This window comes from Diplotaxodon limnothrissa, linkage group LG5, assembly GCF_057381915.1.
Source record: "Diplotaxodon limnothrissa isolate DT_005_m linkage group LG5, D_limnothrissa_male_GT1.1, whole genome shotgun sequence".
Lineage (NCBI taxonomy): Eukaryota > Metazoa > Chordata > Actinopteri > Cichliformes > Cichlidae > Diplotaxodon > Diplotaxodon limnothrissa.
In genome coordinates, this window is record NC_140600.1 from 18,720,273 (window position 1) to 18,740,496 (window position 20,224).

The 20,224-nt window shown below is 38.3% G+C and overlaps 1 protein-coding gene across 2 annotated transcripts; it reads left to right on the plus strand.

Moving 5' to 3' along the window:
* Positions 1-1,758: 1,758 nt before the first annotated feature.
* Positions 1,759-19,807, plus strand: LOC146632097 (SPRY domain-containing protein 3-like). Of its 2 annotated transcripts, none has more exons than XM_085354062.1 (11): positions 1,759-1,885; positions 3,269-3,415; positions 3,513-3,588; positions 8,529-8,653; positions 9,595-9,727; positions 9,826-10,014; positions 14,997-15,146; positions 16,873-16,930; positions 17,555-17,674; positions 17,761-17,885; positions 18,985-19,807. In XM_085354062.1, the coding sequence occupies exons 2-11, from the start codon at positions 3,288-3,290 to the stop codon at positions 19,117-19,119; spliced, it is 1,239 nt and encodes a 412-aa protein (XP_085210188.1). In that variant the 5' UTR covers positions 1,759-1,885; positions 3,269-3,287; the 3' UTR covers positions 19,120-19,807. The 2 variants fall into 2 exon arrangements, with proteins under 2 accessions (XP_085210188.1, XP_085210187.1); XM_085354061.1 differs by having other exon boundaries at positions 1,759-1,847.
* Positions 19,808-20,224: the final 417 nt, after the last annotated feature.

Here is a 20,224-nt window from a genome sequence, read left to right on the forward strand (position 1 = left end):
GCTTTATTATGGCCAGTCAATCATGGTAGGGCTAAAAGATGAAAAAGACACTTTATTTTCTGCAGCATAAATTTAGTTTCATTACATCACGGTTTTCAATGGCATTCAAATCTCTAGCAGAATTTAATATTAAAATGATTTGAATATAAAAAAATAATAAAAAATAAGTAAAAATAGTTAAAACAAGGAATAAATCTGGCTTTATAGCCTCAAAAAACACTCCAAATAATAGAAGTTTTTCTCTGTTAACAACAGTAAAAGCATTTTGGCACTCCAACACCTCCAACCTTTTTATTGATATTGTCACTACTTTTTTTTTAAACGCTATCTGCTAAATCGACAGTGTGTTCTCAGAGTGTGTTTACAGATTCTCAGGGCTGAAGCTGACACTGATTGACACCGGAAGGTTGAAGGAGTGCCGCTGAAGGCAAGATGATTAAGACATCAATAGCCACAAGCTAAAAGTCCCGCCCTGTAAATTCCGCATTTGTGAATCACAAACACATGAAATTAAAGGACAGGATCAAAGTATTTTGGCATAAAATTGATACGTTTAATATCTCATGGTTGCTAGGACTTGTAGGTTTCTGCTTTCATTTTCCCCACCAGAAGCAAACTTACTCTTAAGTTCAGTGTTTATGTCAATTTTTTTCCATGCCGGTTTATACAGTTGTAAACCAGCTCGCAAACTGACGTTCAACTTCATAAGAAGCTGTGAGGGGGATGCAGTGTTTTGCTTGAAATTTCAAAATCAAGAAAATAATCCAAAAAAGAGATAAATAAGGTACTTTCAGCTGCTCCCTTATTTCCCAAAGGGTTGCCAAAGCGGATGGATCCACATGTTTGATTTGGCACGGTTTTATGCCAGAGGAACTTCCTAATACAACCCTCCTATTTATCCAGCCTTGGGACTACTAGGAGCTTTTGAACCCCTGAGGTTCGAATGGATTGGGAATCTTGGTGAATGTGTTGACTATTACACCACAGAGCCACTAATCCACTAGATTAAAATATTAAAATATCTGTTACAAAGTGAAAATGAAATATGTATAACTAAATTCATAAACACGTGGAATAAAAATAAATTCAATTTAAAACTAAGAATTACCAGGGTCCCGGACCCTCTTAGGTACACTCCCAATAGGGCTTAAAAATCTGGGATTCTCCACCAATTGCTCTTAGATCTGAAGAAGCTTCTCAGATGAGAAGTTTCAAGAAACTAAAAGAGGTCCAGATGCTTTTCTTTCCAAGCTCCTTAGACAATAATATATATGGTATTTTGATTTTTATATATATATATATATATATATATATATATATATATATATATATATATATATATATATATATATATATATATATATCAAGGACCACTTGTATCTGCAGGGGAATGTTCAGCAGGGTACCCAGCCTACATCCCAACATCGTTTTGTATGCTCTAAAACCAATACTTCAGAGTCCGTTCCTAGGAGCAAAATAATTACCTACCTGGTCAAATAAAGCAAAACCAACCATTTATAAAGTAAAACATATATTTTATTTTATTTTTAAAGTATTGTTGAGTCGGTCACGCTACTTCTTTTCTTATCATATGCAAAGAGAGTTGGATGTAGACGTAAAAAACGCAAACTGTAAAATCAAAAGGGGGAAAATAAAAAAAACTACAAACGGCATCGCTGTCTCACGGCACTGCGCAGGTTAAATATTTCTCTCCGTATTCATCCTCACGTTTGATTGGTCGAGGAGGCGGAACTTCCGACAGCGCTGGCTTTGCATAAAGTGGCATAGTTCACCTCCTTAAAATTGGAAGAAAAGCCGAAGAACGACGCGTTACAAGTTATAAAACAGTAAGGAATCATTATAAGACAGGAGGACTTTGAATAGTGTGGGTATAAACTCTATTGTATCCATGTTTACGTCATATAATCAGCCACAAAGCGACATAATGTTGTGGCGCTGAAGCAGCTAGCCGGCCAACAGAGTCCTGTCTGTAGTTTGGGAAATGCAGTGTCGTGTTTGGGGAAGGCTCGTAAATTAGTAAATCGTAGTGGTTAAAAGGCAGGAAACAAAGTGATAGTACGACCTTACGGCTTTCATATTTATTTTCTTTGGCAAAACAAAAAAACGCACGCATATATATTATATGCATGATAGTGACTCGTATTTTACAAAGGTTTCAGTAGTGTATGGCAGCATTTTTAGACTTTTTCAACTCTGCGCATGTCTGTATAATGACCCACCTCTGACTCAGTGAAAAGAAAATATCCACATCACCGTTCACGACAAATATACCTCTATAGTAAAGGGTGAATTTGAATTTCAAAAAAGAAAAATATAACTTTGTGTGTAATGTCACGTGAGTCGGCACGGCTTTGATTATAGACTTGATATTATTACTTTCTTATAATATTCTTATAATATTAGAAAGTAGTATCACCGAGGTAGACCTGAGACATCAGCCGATTGGGTAACTAACAGGTGAAGTGCAAATCTATTTGTCATTTATAATACAAAACTTTCTGTTTCAACTCCTGCTTTTTAAGCTTTTCAGTTTCAGTTTTTTGTCTTGTTTGATAGTAATCTGAATATTATAAGAATAAAGTATAGTTTAGGAAAAAATATGTGTACTCGCATCCTTTTACTAGTAAGTGATTTGCCTTTATATTATCAGCACGTAATAAAGAAAAGTGAGCAAGAGACAAAGTGAATCTGGGAGTCATGTATTCATGGGAATCTTGAGATGAGACAGTCTATTCTTGAGTCAGCCCCAGTTCGGTTAGCGTGTAGGTCGCCCACGGGAAAAACCTGTCCGTCACGGGCCAACACAATGGGGGGGCTCACGTTCGTGCCTGTTGGCAGGGTGAAGTCCCTGTCCAGGCCTTTGCTTGTCTTTGGAAAGTAGGATTAAATGTGAACGGAAAAACAGAGTCTCCTCACAGGAAGGGTTTGGCCTGAGGATCAAACCCAAGTCCTTTGTATTGTTTGATTGCACAATATTGTGGTCAGAAATCATTACTGTTTTATTAAGGAGGTCCTGTGCTGCCCCTGAATTTCCCAAACTTATACTTTTGGTGACTGCATTTATATTTATTTTTTCCTCATAAACTCATGTCAGTTATATAGTAACTAAACCTCTGTGCCTTGTAAACGATAGAGTCAGCATAACAACACTTCTTGTTCATAATTTGGTGGAGTGGTCCACTTTTACAGTAACTTTTGGTGTTTTAAAACCAAGTATTTTATCTCAGATGTGCTCTTTGTGTTCTAGATTGTGATGGTTTTCAGACATGGACGACATAAACCTTCATTATCGCTTTCTAAACTGGAGGAGGCGAATACGAGAAATTCGTGAGGTGCGAGCTGTGCGTTACCGGGAGAGACTCAAAAGGATGTTGAGAGATGGTGATGTACTCAGGTAAAAGCAATGCCACTTTGGGAGATGGAAGAGAACCTTTCTACTGATTTGGCATCCGATTTCACTTAAGTGCTGATTATTACGGATCTCTTTGTAGGTATCATGGGAATTCAGATGAAGTTGGCTGCTTTGTGGCGGCCAGGCCACTGTCGAAAAGAAACCGCTATTTTGAAGTAAGTGCACCAACTTATGCGTTTACTTAAAACACCATTGTGATCATTTTTGTAACCTCGCTGATGTTTGTGTTTTCACTTGTCTTGCCTATTCTGCAACACAATGTACGTGTCCATAACCATGATATCTTGGATTGATTGCCACATTAAAGAACTGAAATTGGGACCAGCTATATGGTTTTAATGGCCACAGTTGGGAACCATTCTTGGGTGTATTCACATCAGGCATCATTTCATGGATTTCCCCTCTCGTCTGCTGTCATACACTCACACTACACCTAAAGAAACGGGTGTGTGTACGCTTCAATTTGTCTCAGAAACTTGCTCTCTCTCTCTCTAATTGACTTTTGAAAGTGGTCACACACTGTCCTCTCACCTTACCTGTACATCTGTTAATTAGAAATTAACAAGCTCTTTGTAATAAAACTATTATTCCCATGCTCATACACTAATTCCCTGCCAACTGAACTGTACCTGTGCCCAGTTTTTCTCACACTCACACTGGCCAAACACACTGATCTTAGGGGGGTTAAACATGCTCAGACACAGTGTGGATTGCCTGCTGTGAGTTCACTCTTACTGTTGATTAGTTGATGATGTAATGTTGGAAAGTCCAACAAGTTTTCTGCCACCCTCTTCATTTCTGAGCTGGACTGTTTTCACTGTTTGTTTTTTTTAAATCGAAGACTTCTGTAGACTTTCTCTAGTGTAGGCTTCTCTCAGTTATGACCTCTGTGAATGGAGGTTTTCACATTTCACAAAACCCAATTGGGTATTGAACAAAAAATGTTTTAAATGTATTTTTACTGCGCTGTCATTGTAGTTCAGCGTTAATAAAAAAGCCGTGGGCCTGTTTCCACATGACAGTGCAATTTTAGAAGACTTGAATATATTATGTGTTCATTCCGCAGTATGCAGTTTAATTGATGTGGAAGTTACGTTCAAGTAATGAAAGTGATTGTGCACAGAAGAACTTCTTTTGTGTGGTGTTAAGGAACAGAAATGGTGGTCCCGTCTGAGCCTGAAAGTAACTGAATCTAATCATCAGGCACTTGTAAAATATTCAGCAGTATATTTAAAACTCTCAGTATTCATACAGAGTCTGTCTGTGTTCAGGCCACTCAATCAATATGAATGCACAAAAATACATTGACAACAGTACAAATTAATAATAATTTCTGTTTAATTTTTAATTGTTTCGATTTGGTTGTTGCTACAGTAATTTATTCTTATTTTTTCAAATATGTAAAAAAAAAAAGTAAAAAATATTCTCCTCTCCTCTTCCATGCTTTGCACCTGTTGTTGGACTGTTAGCGCCAGAGGGAGTTTACAGCCAGCAAGGCTTTCTCTCACTCACTATATAGTAACATGCAGTGTTTCTGGGAATGCAAGAAGTTATCAGCACATTTTATAAACTGCTCATTTATACACTGAGCCTACAACTGCACAATTGTGTAATTGTACACATTAAACAAAGAGTAGCTAGAAGAAATAAAACCTTGTAATTGTCATAGGATTTTATTAAGTATTACTTACATACAGTATGAGGTTGCCTGTGATTGTAATCTGATAGCTTTATTGTAAATAGTGTAGTCATGTGGCTAGGTGCTTTACCAGGTATCGACTCTCTCAAGTGTTAATGCTACAAGATGACACTAAAAGCTCAAAGCACAATGATGCAGAGTTTCAACAATGAGTCGTTTTTTAATATATATATATGAAAAGATTATGAGTTCACGAGTGACGCATGAACTGTTAAACAGAATAGACAGACTCCTAAAGGTGAGAAAAAATTGATTATCAATTGTGTGTTATTATGAGTGTAAAGGTGAGGCTGTGTTTTACCCATCGGTTAGCGTTAGATTCCTACCATCACCTATTGTCTGGGTAGTGACTGAAAGAATGAGGTTATGGATATTAGCAGCGGGAATGAGTTCCCTTTAAGGGTGGCTGGACTGTATAGAGTTTCTATAGCTTCTATGAGGAGCTTGGTCGTTGGTCACCATGAGTGGCTTGGAGTAGGATGTCTCTTAGGTGAGGTGTTTCGAGCACAACCTACTGGAAGGAGCCCACAGTGCAGTCTGAGGACTCGCTGACGAGATTATATCTCTTTGCCTGCTTGGGAACACCTATGGGTGTCCCCACCCGGATGAGCTGGAAGACATGGCTGGGGAAAGGGAAATCTGGGCTTCTCTGTTTATAATGCTGTCCCCACAACCCGAACCCAGAAAATCAGCAGAAGATAGATAGACGATTGGATGGATGATTCATTTTGGTGGTTGTCAAAGGATCAAACATCCACAGTCACTGTGTGGCTGAAAAATACAAACATTAATTTCTTGTACATTTAATTTTGAAACTGTGTAATAGGAAGTTCAGTCTTGGCACTCCCTCTTTATTTTGTGTGACACAAGAAGACTTGGCAGGTCCCTTTCGTTTTTGGAGTCATGATGAGAGATGAATCATGAAACTTCATGGAAAAATGATGCCTTTGAGAAACGAAGATGTTTCAGCTTGCAGTGGTGATTTGTGGAATCACTTGGCAGGTTTTTCCTTTGTTTTGTTTTTTTACATTCTGTGCTGTTGAAGCCAAATTCTCAAAGTCATACCTGCATGTTTTTGAAACAACACTGTACATATTTCCAGTAGCTGTAATTTTCAGCCACAGCTCATTCAGTTTACCAGGTTTCACTTGAGGGTTCATTTTTTCTTTTGAACCTATGTTTTTGAATCAAGGGAGGACCTTGAAAGATCCCATGGTTCAAAATATTTGTTCTTGAAGCTTCAGTACATGATAGCAATCACATTTAATCATAATTCATGCTACAAAGAAGAAAACGCACTTTATCTAAAGGTAGCTAGTGTCATTTCATTTAATTAAAAAACTGATTTTTTAAATTATTGTGAGTATTCTAGAAAAATATTTGCAAAATCAAACTTCACATTTCTAGCAAATGATTGTCAATTTTGCCAGCTAACTACGTAGGCTAGTATTTGCCATCTTCAGCATGCAGTTTTTTAAGGATATGTTTGTTTACTCGAAGGCTACAAAATGCCTCTTTCTTCGTAGGGCTGCCAGATTTTACTGTCAGCATCAATAGATTCTGATTCTGATCGTTTACTTGAAAACTTCTTTAATCAGCACCAGCAAAAGTACCCAGTTGGGTCTCCATTATACTTGTTTTGTAATTTAAAAAAAGAAAAACAGATACTCAGTGTTTAAGTTTCGGTGGTAACTTTTGAGCTGTTGAGTCTGATGATTCAGTCACTTAATCCCTGACAAATCAGTTCATAGTTCAAATAGTCACAGCTCATTTCAAGTCATGCACCCTGTATTTATTTTACATTTTCTGGTAATCTACATACTGTACAACATAAAAATCCCAGGACAGTGAATGTATCAGAATCTGCCATGTTCAAACTTGCCAACACACACATCCTGCTTGCTCTGACGTAGAGTGAAAAAGTAACCAGCCCTCAAGACTGATACTTTCATGTGCTTCACCCTAGTGACTCACTCCCATACAGGGAGTTACCTTGGAGGAGGAAGAAGAATACAATTTGCACAAATGGGCTTTTCAACTAATTAATGATTAAGTGGATGCTAATTGTTGGCCTGATTGCAGATTTTAGGGTTCACCCACATGTTTTCCAGTAGAACAAAAAAAGAAATAAATATTGCTTCTTACTCTCAGGAGATGAGTGCTGAGGTCATCGGAAAAACTTAAAAAGTTTCCTTTTCTCTTTGCCCTGGATTTGCCAGCAGTGCTTCAGTTGCATTGTGTCCTTTAAGAGTTCCCCGGGGATGATGACATATGGTCACCATTTAGTTATCATAACAGTGGTGCAGCCCAGCTCGTTACTTAAGAGTATTCACTTTGAACCATCGTGTGGGGTTGTACAAAGATCTGGGATCAAGTTGGTTTGGAAACGTTATGAAGTGAAAAGACGAAGAGTGCAAGTCCAAAATAAAACATGTAACAGCATGTAAAAAATCTGCAGTAGAGGCAAACAAACCTGCAGGACCCTAGCAGTTGGTTTTTCAGATCAGTTTCTGTGCTGTGATAAAATACTTAAAAACTCTTAACTAGTAGGTAAAACCACGTTGAATAAAATGTATTAATAACAGCAGGATATACATGATCAGATATCCATCAGCATTTGTTTTAGTGCTGTTCTTTACTTTATGACTCAATAAGGACTCATAAACAAAAGATGTTTATGTTGGCGCAAAAGTACTAACGTTCCATTAGAACCAGGTTCATATTGGTTCTAAATACAATATTTTACATGTATTATATTATACAAATATTAACATGCTAAACATGCTAGTCATTAACATCTCTTTTAGTCATCAGCATTATAATACATTATGCAAGAATTAGCTTAAATCCTGGTTATTTCTGAACATGTGTCTTTTTCTTAGTGATTAAATTGGCCTTGTCCTCCAACTGCCACCATAAGACAAGATATGCATATGCATCCTTTAACCTCCCTGCTTGGTCTCATACTGCAGCTCTTCTAAACACTGTCTCACTTTTTTTTATAAAAGCATCTTTACATTTCAAAGTATAATAACTTTGTTTCTATATCACATTTGAAAATGGAATTGAAAATTCAAAAGGCAAAAAAAGACAAAACTAAAAAATATAAGTCACATTTAAGATAAAGTTTAAAGATAAGAACATAGGACACAAAAATGCAAAGCTCAACAAGTTAATATGAAATATAGTACAAGATGAGTAATGATAATAATTCTCAGTTAAAAAAAGACAAGATCATTGTGTTGCAGGAAGCAGTTTAACAAAAGTCACTGATTCTGTTGCAGGTTGTTTCAAAGCTTTTGGATTTAGGAGCAGCTAGAAGGACCACACACTTTCTTCTTATTGCCATTAAAAAGTGATTTTAATAGATGGTAAAAGTGCTTTTGGTCTTTTCAGGTGACTATAATCGAAACAGGAGTGAGGGGAATGATTGCTGTCGGTTTGGTGCCTCAGTTTTACAAACTGGATCATCAACCAGGCTGGCTACCAAATTCTGTGGCTTTCCATGCTGATGATGGCAAGTATGTGACAATTATTTTCTTTACAGTTACATTCATGATATGGATATGCTCCACATTAAAGCACTTTTAGCAGTGTGTGCTCATGTGTCAGTCATGATTGAGGAACCAGAAACATAGCACTTTCGTTTGAATACTTTTGGGAACACCCTGAAGGAGCAGAATAAAATGCTTTCAGCAACTGGACGAAGAATAGTCGATCTGTACATCAGGATTTATTGAGCAGGTGTGGTTATGTACTTTGTGAAGGTTTCCTGTATGTTCCCTTCAAAAGAATGAAGTGCAAAGTGATGAAAACTTACCAAGGGCACACTGACCTGGAACTGAAAGCCATCAGCTGTACACAAGCATGTTTTAGTTTTTTTGGATCATTAGTTTTCAGTTTTATATCGTGTGTTTTTGTTTGAGCTTTGACAGTAAATGATTGGAAAGAGAAAGAGAGCGAGACATAGATTATGACAGCGGTCCCCAACCTTTTTTGCGCCACGGACCGGTTTATGCTCGACAATATTTTCACGGACCGGCCTTTAAGGTGTCGCGGATAAATACAACAAAATAAAACTATTACCGGTACCGAAAAAAATAAAATTTATTCATAACACACGTGAAAAGACCCAGGAAAACAGAGTAAACGATAAAAACGATAACAAAATAATGCTGAAAACCGATAAAAACCCTGAAAACTATACATTTCACACCTGAGCCTCAACGCTCACGGCCTGGTACCAAACGACTCACGGACCGGTACTGGTCCGAGGCCCGGGGGTTGGGGACCGCTGGATTATGACACAACTTCTTACTTTTACAGTTGCACATAATGCAGTACCTTAGATCCTTAGATCAATGACTTAAGGCGTTTTCATCTGATTTTTTTTATTTTTTTGTAAAGATAGAAACAGTGACTGTAGCGAGGTAAATGGCCTCTCCTTTTTGTCTCTCTGCAGGCTGTATAATGGCAACACTGTAGGACAGCAGTTTGGTCCAAAATGCTGCAGAGGTGACAGAATCGGTTGTGGAATATCACTAGATGGTGAAGATGGACAGTTAACAGTGTTTTTCACCAAGAATGGTCACGAAGTAAGTAGTGCACCCCATAAGTGCCTTTGTATCACTTTACACAGATTTCATATATTCTCGCTGCTAATCTCTTAAAAACTGTCTGATTGTGTGCTCAGGTTGGCAATGTGGAGATCCCAGCATCTCCCGATGGTCTCTACCCTGCAGTGGGGATGCACTCCTTAGGTGAAGAAGTGCTGCTGGACCTGAATGCTGATTGGGGAATGGAGGAGGATGATGGACAGATGATAGTTGACAGTCACGAAGAGGACTGGGCTCGTCTCCATGATGTCAAGGTCACTGGCACGGTAAGTCCTTTGGAACAGGTTGGCCTTGAGGATGTGATGCTAAATTGCCTAACATGAGCCACTTCACTGAGCAACAAAGCAGCGTAGATAATGAAAAATATCAGGTGGTGTGGAATAGAAAATGAACGGAGCTTCATATGTCTCTTGAGGATAGCAGCTTGGAGCTATATTGGCAGCTAATGGCATAATACACTAAAATAGTGTATAATAGACTGTCAGAGCTGTATTGTAAGTAATGTAGGAAAAAGAAAATGTAGATCAAACATACAGTGTTGTTTGGTTCTGCTGAACTGGATGTGGTAATCTTTTCAAACTGTCCATCATGTTATTGCTAAATCAGGAAGAATCATGACTCTAACCCTAACTAACCCTTGCGAGATCCAGCATGTTCAGACACCATCTGAGTCTTCTTAAAGTGATTTAAAGTAAGAGAATCAATTAAAAAATATAACATAATGTTATGTGGTGTAAGCCTTTATCTAAGTATTAATTAATTATCATGAATAGAGGCAAACAGGATAATATATAATTTTATAGCAGTACAGTAACTGTTTGTAACTATTATGATGGCTCAGTGGTTACCAAATAGTCACCTGGGCTTGTGCTGGTTTTCTCTAGGATCTCTGGTTTCTTCTGTCATCATAAAACAAGTTAATGCTCTTAACCCAGGACACTTTCACAAAACAGATTCTAAATCAAAAGACTTTCACTTTGTGGTTAAATACTGGCTCTAAACCTTTAAGAAGCTGTAGCAACTGGTGACAAATACTATACGTTTATGCCCATGTGGCTGGGTACAGCTAAACTATACTGTGCTATAAACCATTTATTCAGTGCATGTATATTCCTTTAAAAGAGGGCTTTGAATTAAAGAGTTAACATAAGAAATGTGCTCACATGTATAATATCATTGATGGAATTAGTGCATCATCACCCACATTACAACCAAAACGTTGATGTTGTGACAGAAATTGTGACTGCAATACTCAAGATTGTAAAGACAAGAAGTACTAAAGTGAAACAAAGCAATAGAAAAATAAGCAACATTTTCTCCAAGCTGTTCAATGACAACTCTGGCTTTCTACATTTGCCACCACCCCCCCCCCTTGACTGCTTGGCTGCAATGTTTTTGTTTGACTCAGCAGTTGATACACACAAAAACTGCACTCTTAGAGTAACCTCCATGCCACCCGCACATTTGTTTATCCATTATTTCTAAAAACATGGCCCTCTCCTGTGTAAGTGCAGGGCCTGCAAGCTGCAGCATGAACAGCCAGCCTGACCTTCAGGAACACAAGTTAAGGATAGCACTAGGATGCCAAAAGCACAACGAGTTTTAAAGTTCTTTTTTAATTTATTTAACCAGACAGGTCTTTAAGAAAAAAAATGTTATGGTCCTTTGGCAAAAGGCTAAGCCTCTTGAGGATTTCACACACAGCATTGCAAGGATTCATCGTTTTGATTATGCATCCTAGCTCTATAGCAATACTTTTTAGCTTTATAGAGTCTGACTATAATATATGTTTGTGAACTTCTCTTACACAATCAATAGTTGAGCAATCAGAATCAGCACACAGGCACAGCTTAGGTCCCTAAATATTCTTATCTATATCAGATGTTATCAAAGAGCCTAGCAACCATCTGTCAGTGTGATAAAGTGACCCATTTGTAGCATTTATGTACTTACAACATCTTCTAAAAGCATCATATCATTTTTATTTAGTGACAGTAATTTCTCATTTTAGCCACAAAAATCAAAATATGAACAATATCTTGCGATGTCTTCATGTTGCTTAGCAAATACCTAAATGGGTTAACATGCGCATGCATTAGTCAGACTAACTATAAAAGACTGAGATGATCAACCTTTATCTTAAATTAAAGCCATTCTATGTGAATCTCCATATACAGATGGGCAGTTATCAAGCTTCCCTAGTGCTGCAGTTACATTATGTTTAAGCACATGGCATTATCTCAGAATCGAGTAACTAAAGTCCTGCCAGATTTCCAACGTAACTTCTGTTCTGCTAATCTCAAAAACACAGTGAGGTCCATATGTTTTTTAAACAAAGGCACAATGTTGGTGCAGACATTTAGATTTGATTCAACAAAAGTTGAATGGCTGTGTGTGGGCACGCAGACAGACATCCGCTGTGGCACATGTCTGTCTGCTGCTGGGTCTTGCAGTAGGTATGGAGTTGCTGGTATTATGTGTCACGTTAGTATCATTCTGTTACTCACTTTATTTTGTTGCTACTGACAACAGCAACAGTGGATCATTGCCAGTGGTATCAGTAAGAACGCCGCAGGACTTTTAAGATTGTATTCAATCAGAACTAATTCCTCAGATGTTTGGGTTTCTTTATCTACTTGAATCTCATTTTCGTTTTTCACAGCAATATTATATCATCAAGTTCAATATTGTCATGAGCTGAAATCGGCACAGGTATTTATAGGTTACTGAATGATTAACTAGCAGCTGTAATCCAGATGATAGCTGTGAGGGAAAAAAAGAAGAACAAAAAAAATTCAACTTCTCCAGAACTTAATCAGGGGTAAATACTGATTTAACAAATAATAAATTAGATAAGATTTAAGAATGCAAAATGGCATCATAATAAAAATTTAATCCCACTTGTTCGTTGTGACAAAAAAAAAAGGAGTTCACTGGGTAACTGTTTTATTTTTAATGAGATTTTAGGCAGAGCACTTCTGGCTTTTTTAACTAATGAAGGTATCTTCAGATGGTCATATTATGTGCACATGTCCTCATCTGCTCTGATGACATTTTAATGGGTCCTGTGGAGAGAGAATGAAATTAGTAGGGCTGAGTTTCTTGGCTGCATGTACGAAACAGGGCAGCCCCTGTTTCGTACCCAGACAGTTAAATGCAGAGATGACAAATTAATTTCTGTCATAGAAAGAAAGATACGCACAGCGTTGCAGCCTGGGTTTTACCAGCGACAACCGAAGCGTTAAGTTTTCAGCTCGTCCATCAGCCAGCTCTGAATACCCTTTGGGAATTTCATGAAGTTTGGTATAGATGTTCACTTGGCCTCAGTAATTCTAACAAAATTTCCAAGATAAAATAAGTGGTAGTGTTTCATATCCAAAAGGTCAAAGGTCTTAGATATGGATATGAACTTTAGCTTGACTGGTTCGTGTAACACTGGTTTCTTCTTGCATTAATGTTAGATGGAAACATGCTCTCTCTTTAGCGAATGTTTATAGCAACCTGAAACAGAAGCTGTAATCAAGCTGGTGCAGAATCAGACATGCTTGCACTAGCAGTCAAATATAATGTAGTGGTTATAATCATTCGGATAAACTTTCTTTCTCCAGTTTTGTCTTTTAAGCTGTCAGAGTTACACATGCAATTTGACTGACCACCCACTTGACTAAAGCAACGCTGTTTAAATTCAACTATTGGAGAAATTATTTTGGAACGTCTCAGTAATCTCTGTAGGCTTCCAAAGCTTTTGCAATAAATTCTGAAAGTAGTGATTCATGTAAAGGTAGGTCCATGTTTTTGGACAGTAACACGTTTTTGTTATGTAATTTTGGTCTTTGTAACAAACAACTGTTATAAACAAAACAACCAAGATGTTGTGAAGTGCAGATTTTCAGATTTAATTCAAGGAGTTTAGCAAAAATGTGGCATTAACCATACCATTTTCTACATGGTCCCTCATTTACAGAGGCACAAAAGTAATTGGACTGATAAACCGTTTTATGGCCGGGTGAAGTCTGTTCACTCAATATTCAAAATATATAACGCAGATGAATTTGCATTTTGTATCTGTTCTCTGAAATTCTCAATACAAGGTCCAGGGACATGGCAGCACAAGTGAGGGAGACCATTGTTGGGTTGAAAATCCAAAATAGATGGCAGAGAAATGGGAAAAAAAACTTCAGGAGAGGCCAAAATCAACAGTACATTCTTAAAAAGAAGGAATGACCAGCTCAGCAACACCAGAAAGCCTGAAAGGCCACCAAAGATAACTAAAGTACATGATGACAGAATTATATCCATGTTTAAGAAAAACAACAACAACATCTAGCCAAGTGAAGAACACTTTCGAGGACGTAAGTCTACAGTCAGGAGACACTTGAATGTAAATAGAGAGGGTTTATTGATGATCTGACTGCTGATAGAAGTAAAAGGATCAATTCTGAAGGATACGGATAATGACCATACTGCAGAAGTAACCCAAAAGTTTCATAAGGCAAAGAAATGTATTAACTTAATGCAGAGACAACAAGCAGCAACTGGAGGCGGCTGCAGTTCAGGCCTGGCAGAGCATTTCAAGAAAGGAAACGGCATTTGGTCCATGGCTTCTAGACTTCTGGCAGTCCAAGACTGCAAAGAGGTTTCATCCTCGAAAAAAAAATCCTTGTATTCATAATTGTGTTGCTTTGATATGCTAAATTAATATTTATCATCTTAAAGTGAGGGACTGTGTATTAAAATGGCTGTTTCCCAAACAGCCATTCAACTTTTGTTGAATCAAATCTAAATGTCTGCACCAACATTGTGCCTTTGTTTAAAAAACATATGGACCTCACTGTGTTTTTGAGATTAGCAGAACAGAAGTTACGTTGGAAATCTGGCAGGACTTTAGTTACTCGATTCTGAGATAATGCCATGTGCTTAAACATAATGTAACTGCAGCACTAGGGAAGCTTGATAATGTAACTCGCCTCTAGTCAGCTGTAGCACCAAATCCTGAATGTGGTGAATTGACAGAAATTGTGTTTAGGTGCTTGGGGATTTATGTATAAGAGTGAAATACAACTTCATGTTTATTTTATCCTTTAAAATTACCTATAGACACATTTTTCATATTTAAAGGTATAAAGTACCTTGCTACCTAATCAGATTCATCTTGATACTGTTTTCAAAGTAATGTCTGCATGTAATATTATATGACTTCTCCTACTAGCTGTGCATGTTTAACATGTCTGATGGGTCATGTCTGCAGCTGCTGGAGTACGTAGGGAAAGGGAAGAGCATCGTGGATGTGGGCTTGGCTCAAGCCCGTCGGCCTCTGAACACACGCTTCCACTACTATGAGCTGGAGATCACAGATGCTGGAGAGAAGTGTTATATTGCACTGGGGCTGGCACGCAGGGTAAGAGGCTCCTCGTTACAGTCATCACGATAATGATCACATGTCACTGACATTGATACAAGGGTTAATTTACTATACACACACCGTGGTTATCTGTCAGTAAAGAAAACTTCTCTTTGCCCCTCTAACACCTCGTCATCGCTCTCCCTCATTTGCCCCACTGCTCTCACTGTTTCCAGTCTAAGTGATGGATGACCGAAAGAGGAAAAGCTAACAACAGAATAAATATTGTCTCATTTTACCGCTACATCTGGTTTTCCATAGAAGGTTGTTCCATATGCATGCTAACATGTTTACTGACTGCCCTCCTGAATAGGAAAGTTAGTCCTACTTCTTCTATATTTCCAAATAGTCAATCATTGTAGATTAGCAAAAAATGATTGCACAAGTTCCTCTGGCTTATCTATCTATCTATCTATCTATCTATCTATCTATCTATCTATCTATCCATCCATCCATCCATCCATCCATCCATCCATCCATCCATCCATCCATCCATCCATCCATCCATCCATCCATCCATCCATCCATCCAGGATCATTTATGTGGAGTAAATCCTACATAAGTGGAAAATGATGTCCTGTGTTTTGAAACTAAATTAGATCTGTTAAATATTTACACATCAGAGATAAAACAAACTGCCTCTGGCCTCATGTGAACTCTGTGCACATCCTGTTTAATACAAATAAAACACTGTAATAATTGCTCAGGCTGCAGCGATTGCATCATTTGAATGAGCGATATGAAATGAAGTTTGGCTCAGATGTCGTTGTTCTCCGCCAGCTCGCTCGTGCTCGCTGTTCTTAGTTATTGGACGCTAATTGATTGAGCGTCACTCTTCATAATCGCACCACTGCTTTGCCAGCTGGGATAGTGCTCTCAGCTTGGGAGGTAATGGATTGCTGTTGCAGACACCCTTGACATTAAGCTCCCCCTCACTCCTCTGCTGTTAGTTACTGTGTGTGGGCACGCCGTGCCCTCGGGTCAGACGTCGTGGAGAATAGAGCTCTGTCATTGTGCTGATTGTTTTCCAGGAATTGTTTTTCTCAGTGTGTCTGCGGTTTTAGTGGAGCATTATAAATCCATCAAACGGTCATTCCTGAGGTTAAGTTCCATCCCCCGTCATCTCCTGCGAGATGCATCAGTCTGCTGATGGGAAGTATTACCTCTTGCTGCAAAAATCTAAACAAGGGTCTCTCTTTCTCTCTCTCTCTCTCTCTCTCTATCTCAAGGTAACAAATGCTTAAGTTACTAGTTGCTCAATCATTGCTTATGTTGGATAAAGGAACACTTGTTTATAGTGCATTCCTTTTGGTGTCACTGTCTGCTATTTACTTGCCTGTGGTATTGTTCCAGTCTTATCTTCTTCACTGCAACGTGCGATTTCTCTACCTGTGACTGTGCACACAATCACTCCAGTGCTCTGTGTACGTGGCTTTGTGCGGATACTTTAACCACCTAAATTTAGGCTAAACATAGACCTATAAAATCAGCGTCAGGCAGGTTTTATTTCAGGTAAAAGAATCCCTCGCAGCTTTGAATAATTGTAAACAGTACAAGAGTTCTGCTGGGCATCTCTGAACAGCACCTTTAGGACGTCTATTATGTCTAAAAAAGTCATGATAAGCATCCCATCTTAGAGAAATAAATGTATATAATAAAACAATCAGCCTAGCAGTAATTTATTCCATCATCAGCCACAGCTAATTTCTTTTTTGATTTTCAGGACTATCCAAAAAACAGACATCCGGGTTGGAGCAGAGGGTCCATAGCTTATCATGCAGGTGAGAGTGCTCAGTCTGATCCTGATGGTGGATGATTAGGTGTCACTGTCTGAACTCCAATCAAGCCCATGTTTGAGTCCCATTGTCACAATGTTTTTTGTAGTGGACACAATCATTGTGTTGCCATCAGTGACACAGAAAATGGCACCAAACAAATGTTTCCAGCGATCTTAAAAAGGGCTGAATGGTTATTATTCCTGATCATTGCTTTAAGTTGTATTAACGTAATGTTTCTGATTGATTCCTGAGTAGCTCTATTTTACTCCCAGCACTTGGAAAAAGATGTAAACTTCAGAGTGATATTGTTTCAGTGTAAATGGTGCATGGTCTCCCTTATGTCTATGTCTGTTTCCTCTGGTTGCGCTGATTTCCTCCCACAGTCTAAATCATGCAGATCAGGTCAAATGGAAACTCTAAATTGCTTGCTGGAGTGGCCGTGTGTTTGTCCAGAATCACTTCTTTGGAAAATGAACGATGGATATTTCTTTACACTGTTCACTGTTACATGTTGGCAGATGAGAGATGTTGTTTTATATCTTGATATCGGCATTTGTTTCTTTATTATGTAATACTCCTGTTAATGTGGAATAAAGTTGTAATCAGATCCCTTGTTGTTCTTCATAGATGATGGGAAGTTGTTCCACGGCAGTGGGGTCGGGGACCCGTTTGGGCCGCGTTGCCTTGAAGGGGACATCATGGGCTGCGGCATCATGTTTCCGCGTGACTTCAGCATTGATGGCGGAGGTGAACGTGTTTATATTGTTCGCACGTTTTTCAAAGTGCCTTCACACGTGCAGCCTCTGACTTGCTTTCTTACTGGGTACTTTCAGATGAGATCGACGACTGGGACTTCGATGGGGTTGCTAAGCCCTTTGAGGTTCACAATGATTTGTATGCAAACAATGAAGATGAGGATGAGGATGAGGGAGAAGGTTTAGAGGGGAGGAAGGTCATGGTGAGATCCTTTCACAGTGTGAAAATTCGAATCATTTCTTTACGTTTTGATAGGAAAATGGGAAACAGGTGCAGCAGTTTATTAAAACAATAAAGCCATAAATGAATTTACAGTATATAAGGAAAAAACAGAATTTATACAGTTTTGATGAGTTTGAAAGTCAGTATTTGGTATGATCCCCTTTTACTGCACTCTTTCTTATCACAGTGTGATAAGATGGCAGTGTGTTTGGGATCATTATCATGCTGAAAAATGATCTGGATTCATCACTCCTTCAGACCTGTTGCCACCGATTTTCAGTCCAGTTCTTGTGTAATTTGGCATACCCCAGCCTTTTCCCTTCCTTAAGAATGGCTTCTTGACAGCGACCCTTCCACTGAGACTGTTTCTGTTGAGGTTTCAGTGAACAGTAGATGGATCAGTTGAAGGGTCAGATGCATCTCTCAGGTCCTGTGTCAGGTCTTTACTGGATTTTTTCCTCCTATTTCTTAAGGATTTGACTTTCATACACTGGTCATCTGCTGTAGATATTTTTTAGACCTGCTATTTCCTTTTTAATCCTCTACAATCTGCTCATTTTTTTAAGTAAACACTACACACAGTGCATATGCCACGTTTTCAGCTAATGGCACTTTGGGAACACCACTGTAGGTACAAAAATGCAAATATACAATTTTATGTCTGTTAGACTGTGTTATCTTTGGCATTTTTATGTAGATTCAACTAAAATGGGAGCAAAAGTTGTGTTTTTGTGAGAGTTTTCTTGTGCAAAAGGATACCATTTGAAACTATTTATTTTCTAAGCTATCTGTTATGTGTAGGCACAACCCTGGTTCATCCCTTGAGTTAGGGTCACTTTTTTATTGCTTGAACTTGTCTGAAAATGGTGAGGTGCGAGGACTAGAGTGAATAAGAGTAGAAAAAGAAAAACTTTGAAAGACTCTGGAAAGCCTGGAGAGCACTTTAAGAAACTGCAGTAAAGTCTGGCTCATATGGAAGCAAAATATAAAAAAATAAGGGGTGGCTCAAAACTTTTGCACAGTACTGTATATGCCATCTTCCCAGCAGATAGTCTTAATATATTTTCTTTGTTGTTCAGGTGTTCTTCACCCGGAATGGAAAAGTGGTGGGCCGGAGGGAAGTGGCCTTACCTGTAGGAGGCTTCTATCCTACCATTGGCATGATGAGCACTGGGGAGAAGGTCAGAGTGGACCTGCACCCCCTCAGTGGATGAGCAGGGTGGAGGAAATGAGAGCTGAATGGTGAGATTAGAGCAAGGACAAGGGAATGAGCTTGTGTGCATTTTGGAGATCCGATGGTAAAAATCAACAAATTCCAGAATGTTCCCGGAAAAGTCATTCCAGTGTAGAAGCTGAGTGTGGCTCCCTCGTGCTGGAAGAATAAGTTATTATGCTGGCAAAAACTTTTATAAGAATTATGAGTTAATATTAAATATGTGCCTAAAAAATAGCTTTTTTAAAAATTGTATATCTTAAAAAATTGTTAAAATAATCTGAGATTTTTTAAGAATATGGAGTAATGCTGTAGCAATAATACATAAACATCTTAAAGTTAAAAAAGGGCATAAAATGTCAAAAAGAGGCTCAACAGAATAATGAATGTGAAAGTCCAGAAAGACCATGAGCTAACAAATGAACCCTATTACTTATCAGCAATAATGCATGTCAGCAAATGGCACTCTCACAGCCTGCAGCCATCCTGAGTTTATCCTCACAGCTCTGCTGCTTCTTCCTACTTACAGTGAATTACTGACACTCAGTGGTGAGAGTCGTAGTTTAGAAAGAAAATCCTCAGAAAGTCTTCCAAAGAAACAGCTGTGCACTAAATGAACAGTGAGTTTACAGGAAAAACTAGCTGCTCCATTCCTTGTAGGTATGTGTGCTTGTTCTGACATGGAGGCATTACAGCCTATTTTGTGGAAACGGTTCAAGCCACATGCTTTGACAGTTATGAGATAATTAAATTTAATAGCAATTTGTTGAAATTACATCAAAACTGTTTAATGGCCTTTAATTGCTGTGTTTTTGAAAGCTGTTTAAATAAGCAGAAATTTTCTGTAACTCTCTGTGCTGTTTACCTTTTTTGAAAATCTGCTATGATTAAAATCAAAACCATGTGAGAGGAAGAAGCTCAAATAGATTTGGGTGACAGTATGAGGTTCATAGTCCTGTTTATTCACTTCCCTTGAATGCTTGAGTGCTTGGTGTCAAAGTGTAACTACATACATGTTCTTTACTTTTTTCCATCAACCAACCAAGAAAATCACAGATGTTTATATCAATGAAAAGAAATGCCAAACTCATTGGAGACTTCTGATG

Excerpts from the sequence above, each read along its gene's own strand:
- LOC146632097 (XM_085354062.1), top strand. The coding sequence starts at position 3,288 with ATGGACGACATAAACCTTCATTATCGCTTTCTAAACTGGAGGAGGCGA. Across the intron at positions 10,015-14,996 it reads ATGTCAAGGTCACTGGCACG|CTGCTGGAGTACGTAGGGAA; the intron begins GTAAGTCCTTTG and ends TCATGTCTGCAG. Across the intron at positions 16,931-17,554 it reads GTCCATAGCTTATCATGCAG|ATGATGGGAAGTTGTTCCAC; the intron begins GTGAGAGTGCTC and ends TGTTCTTCATAG.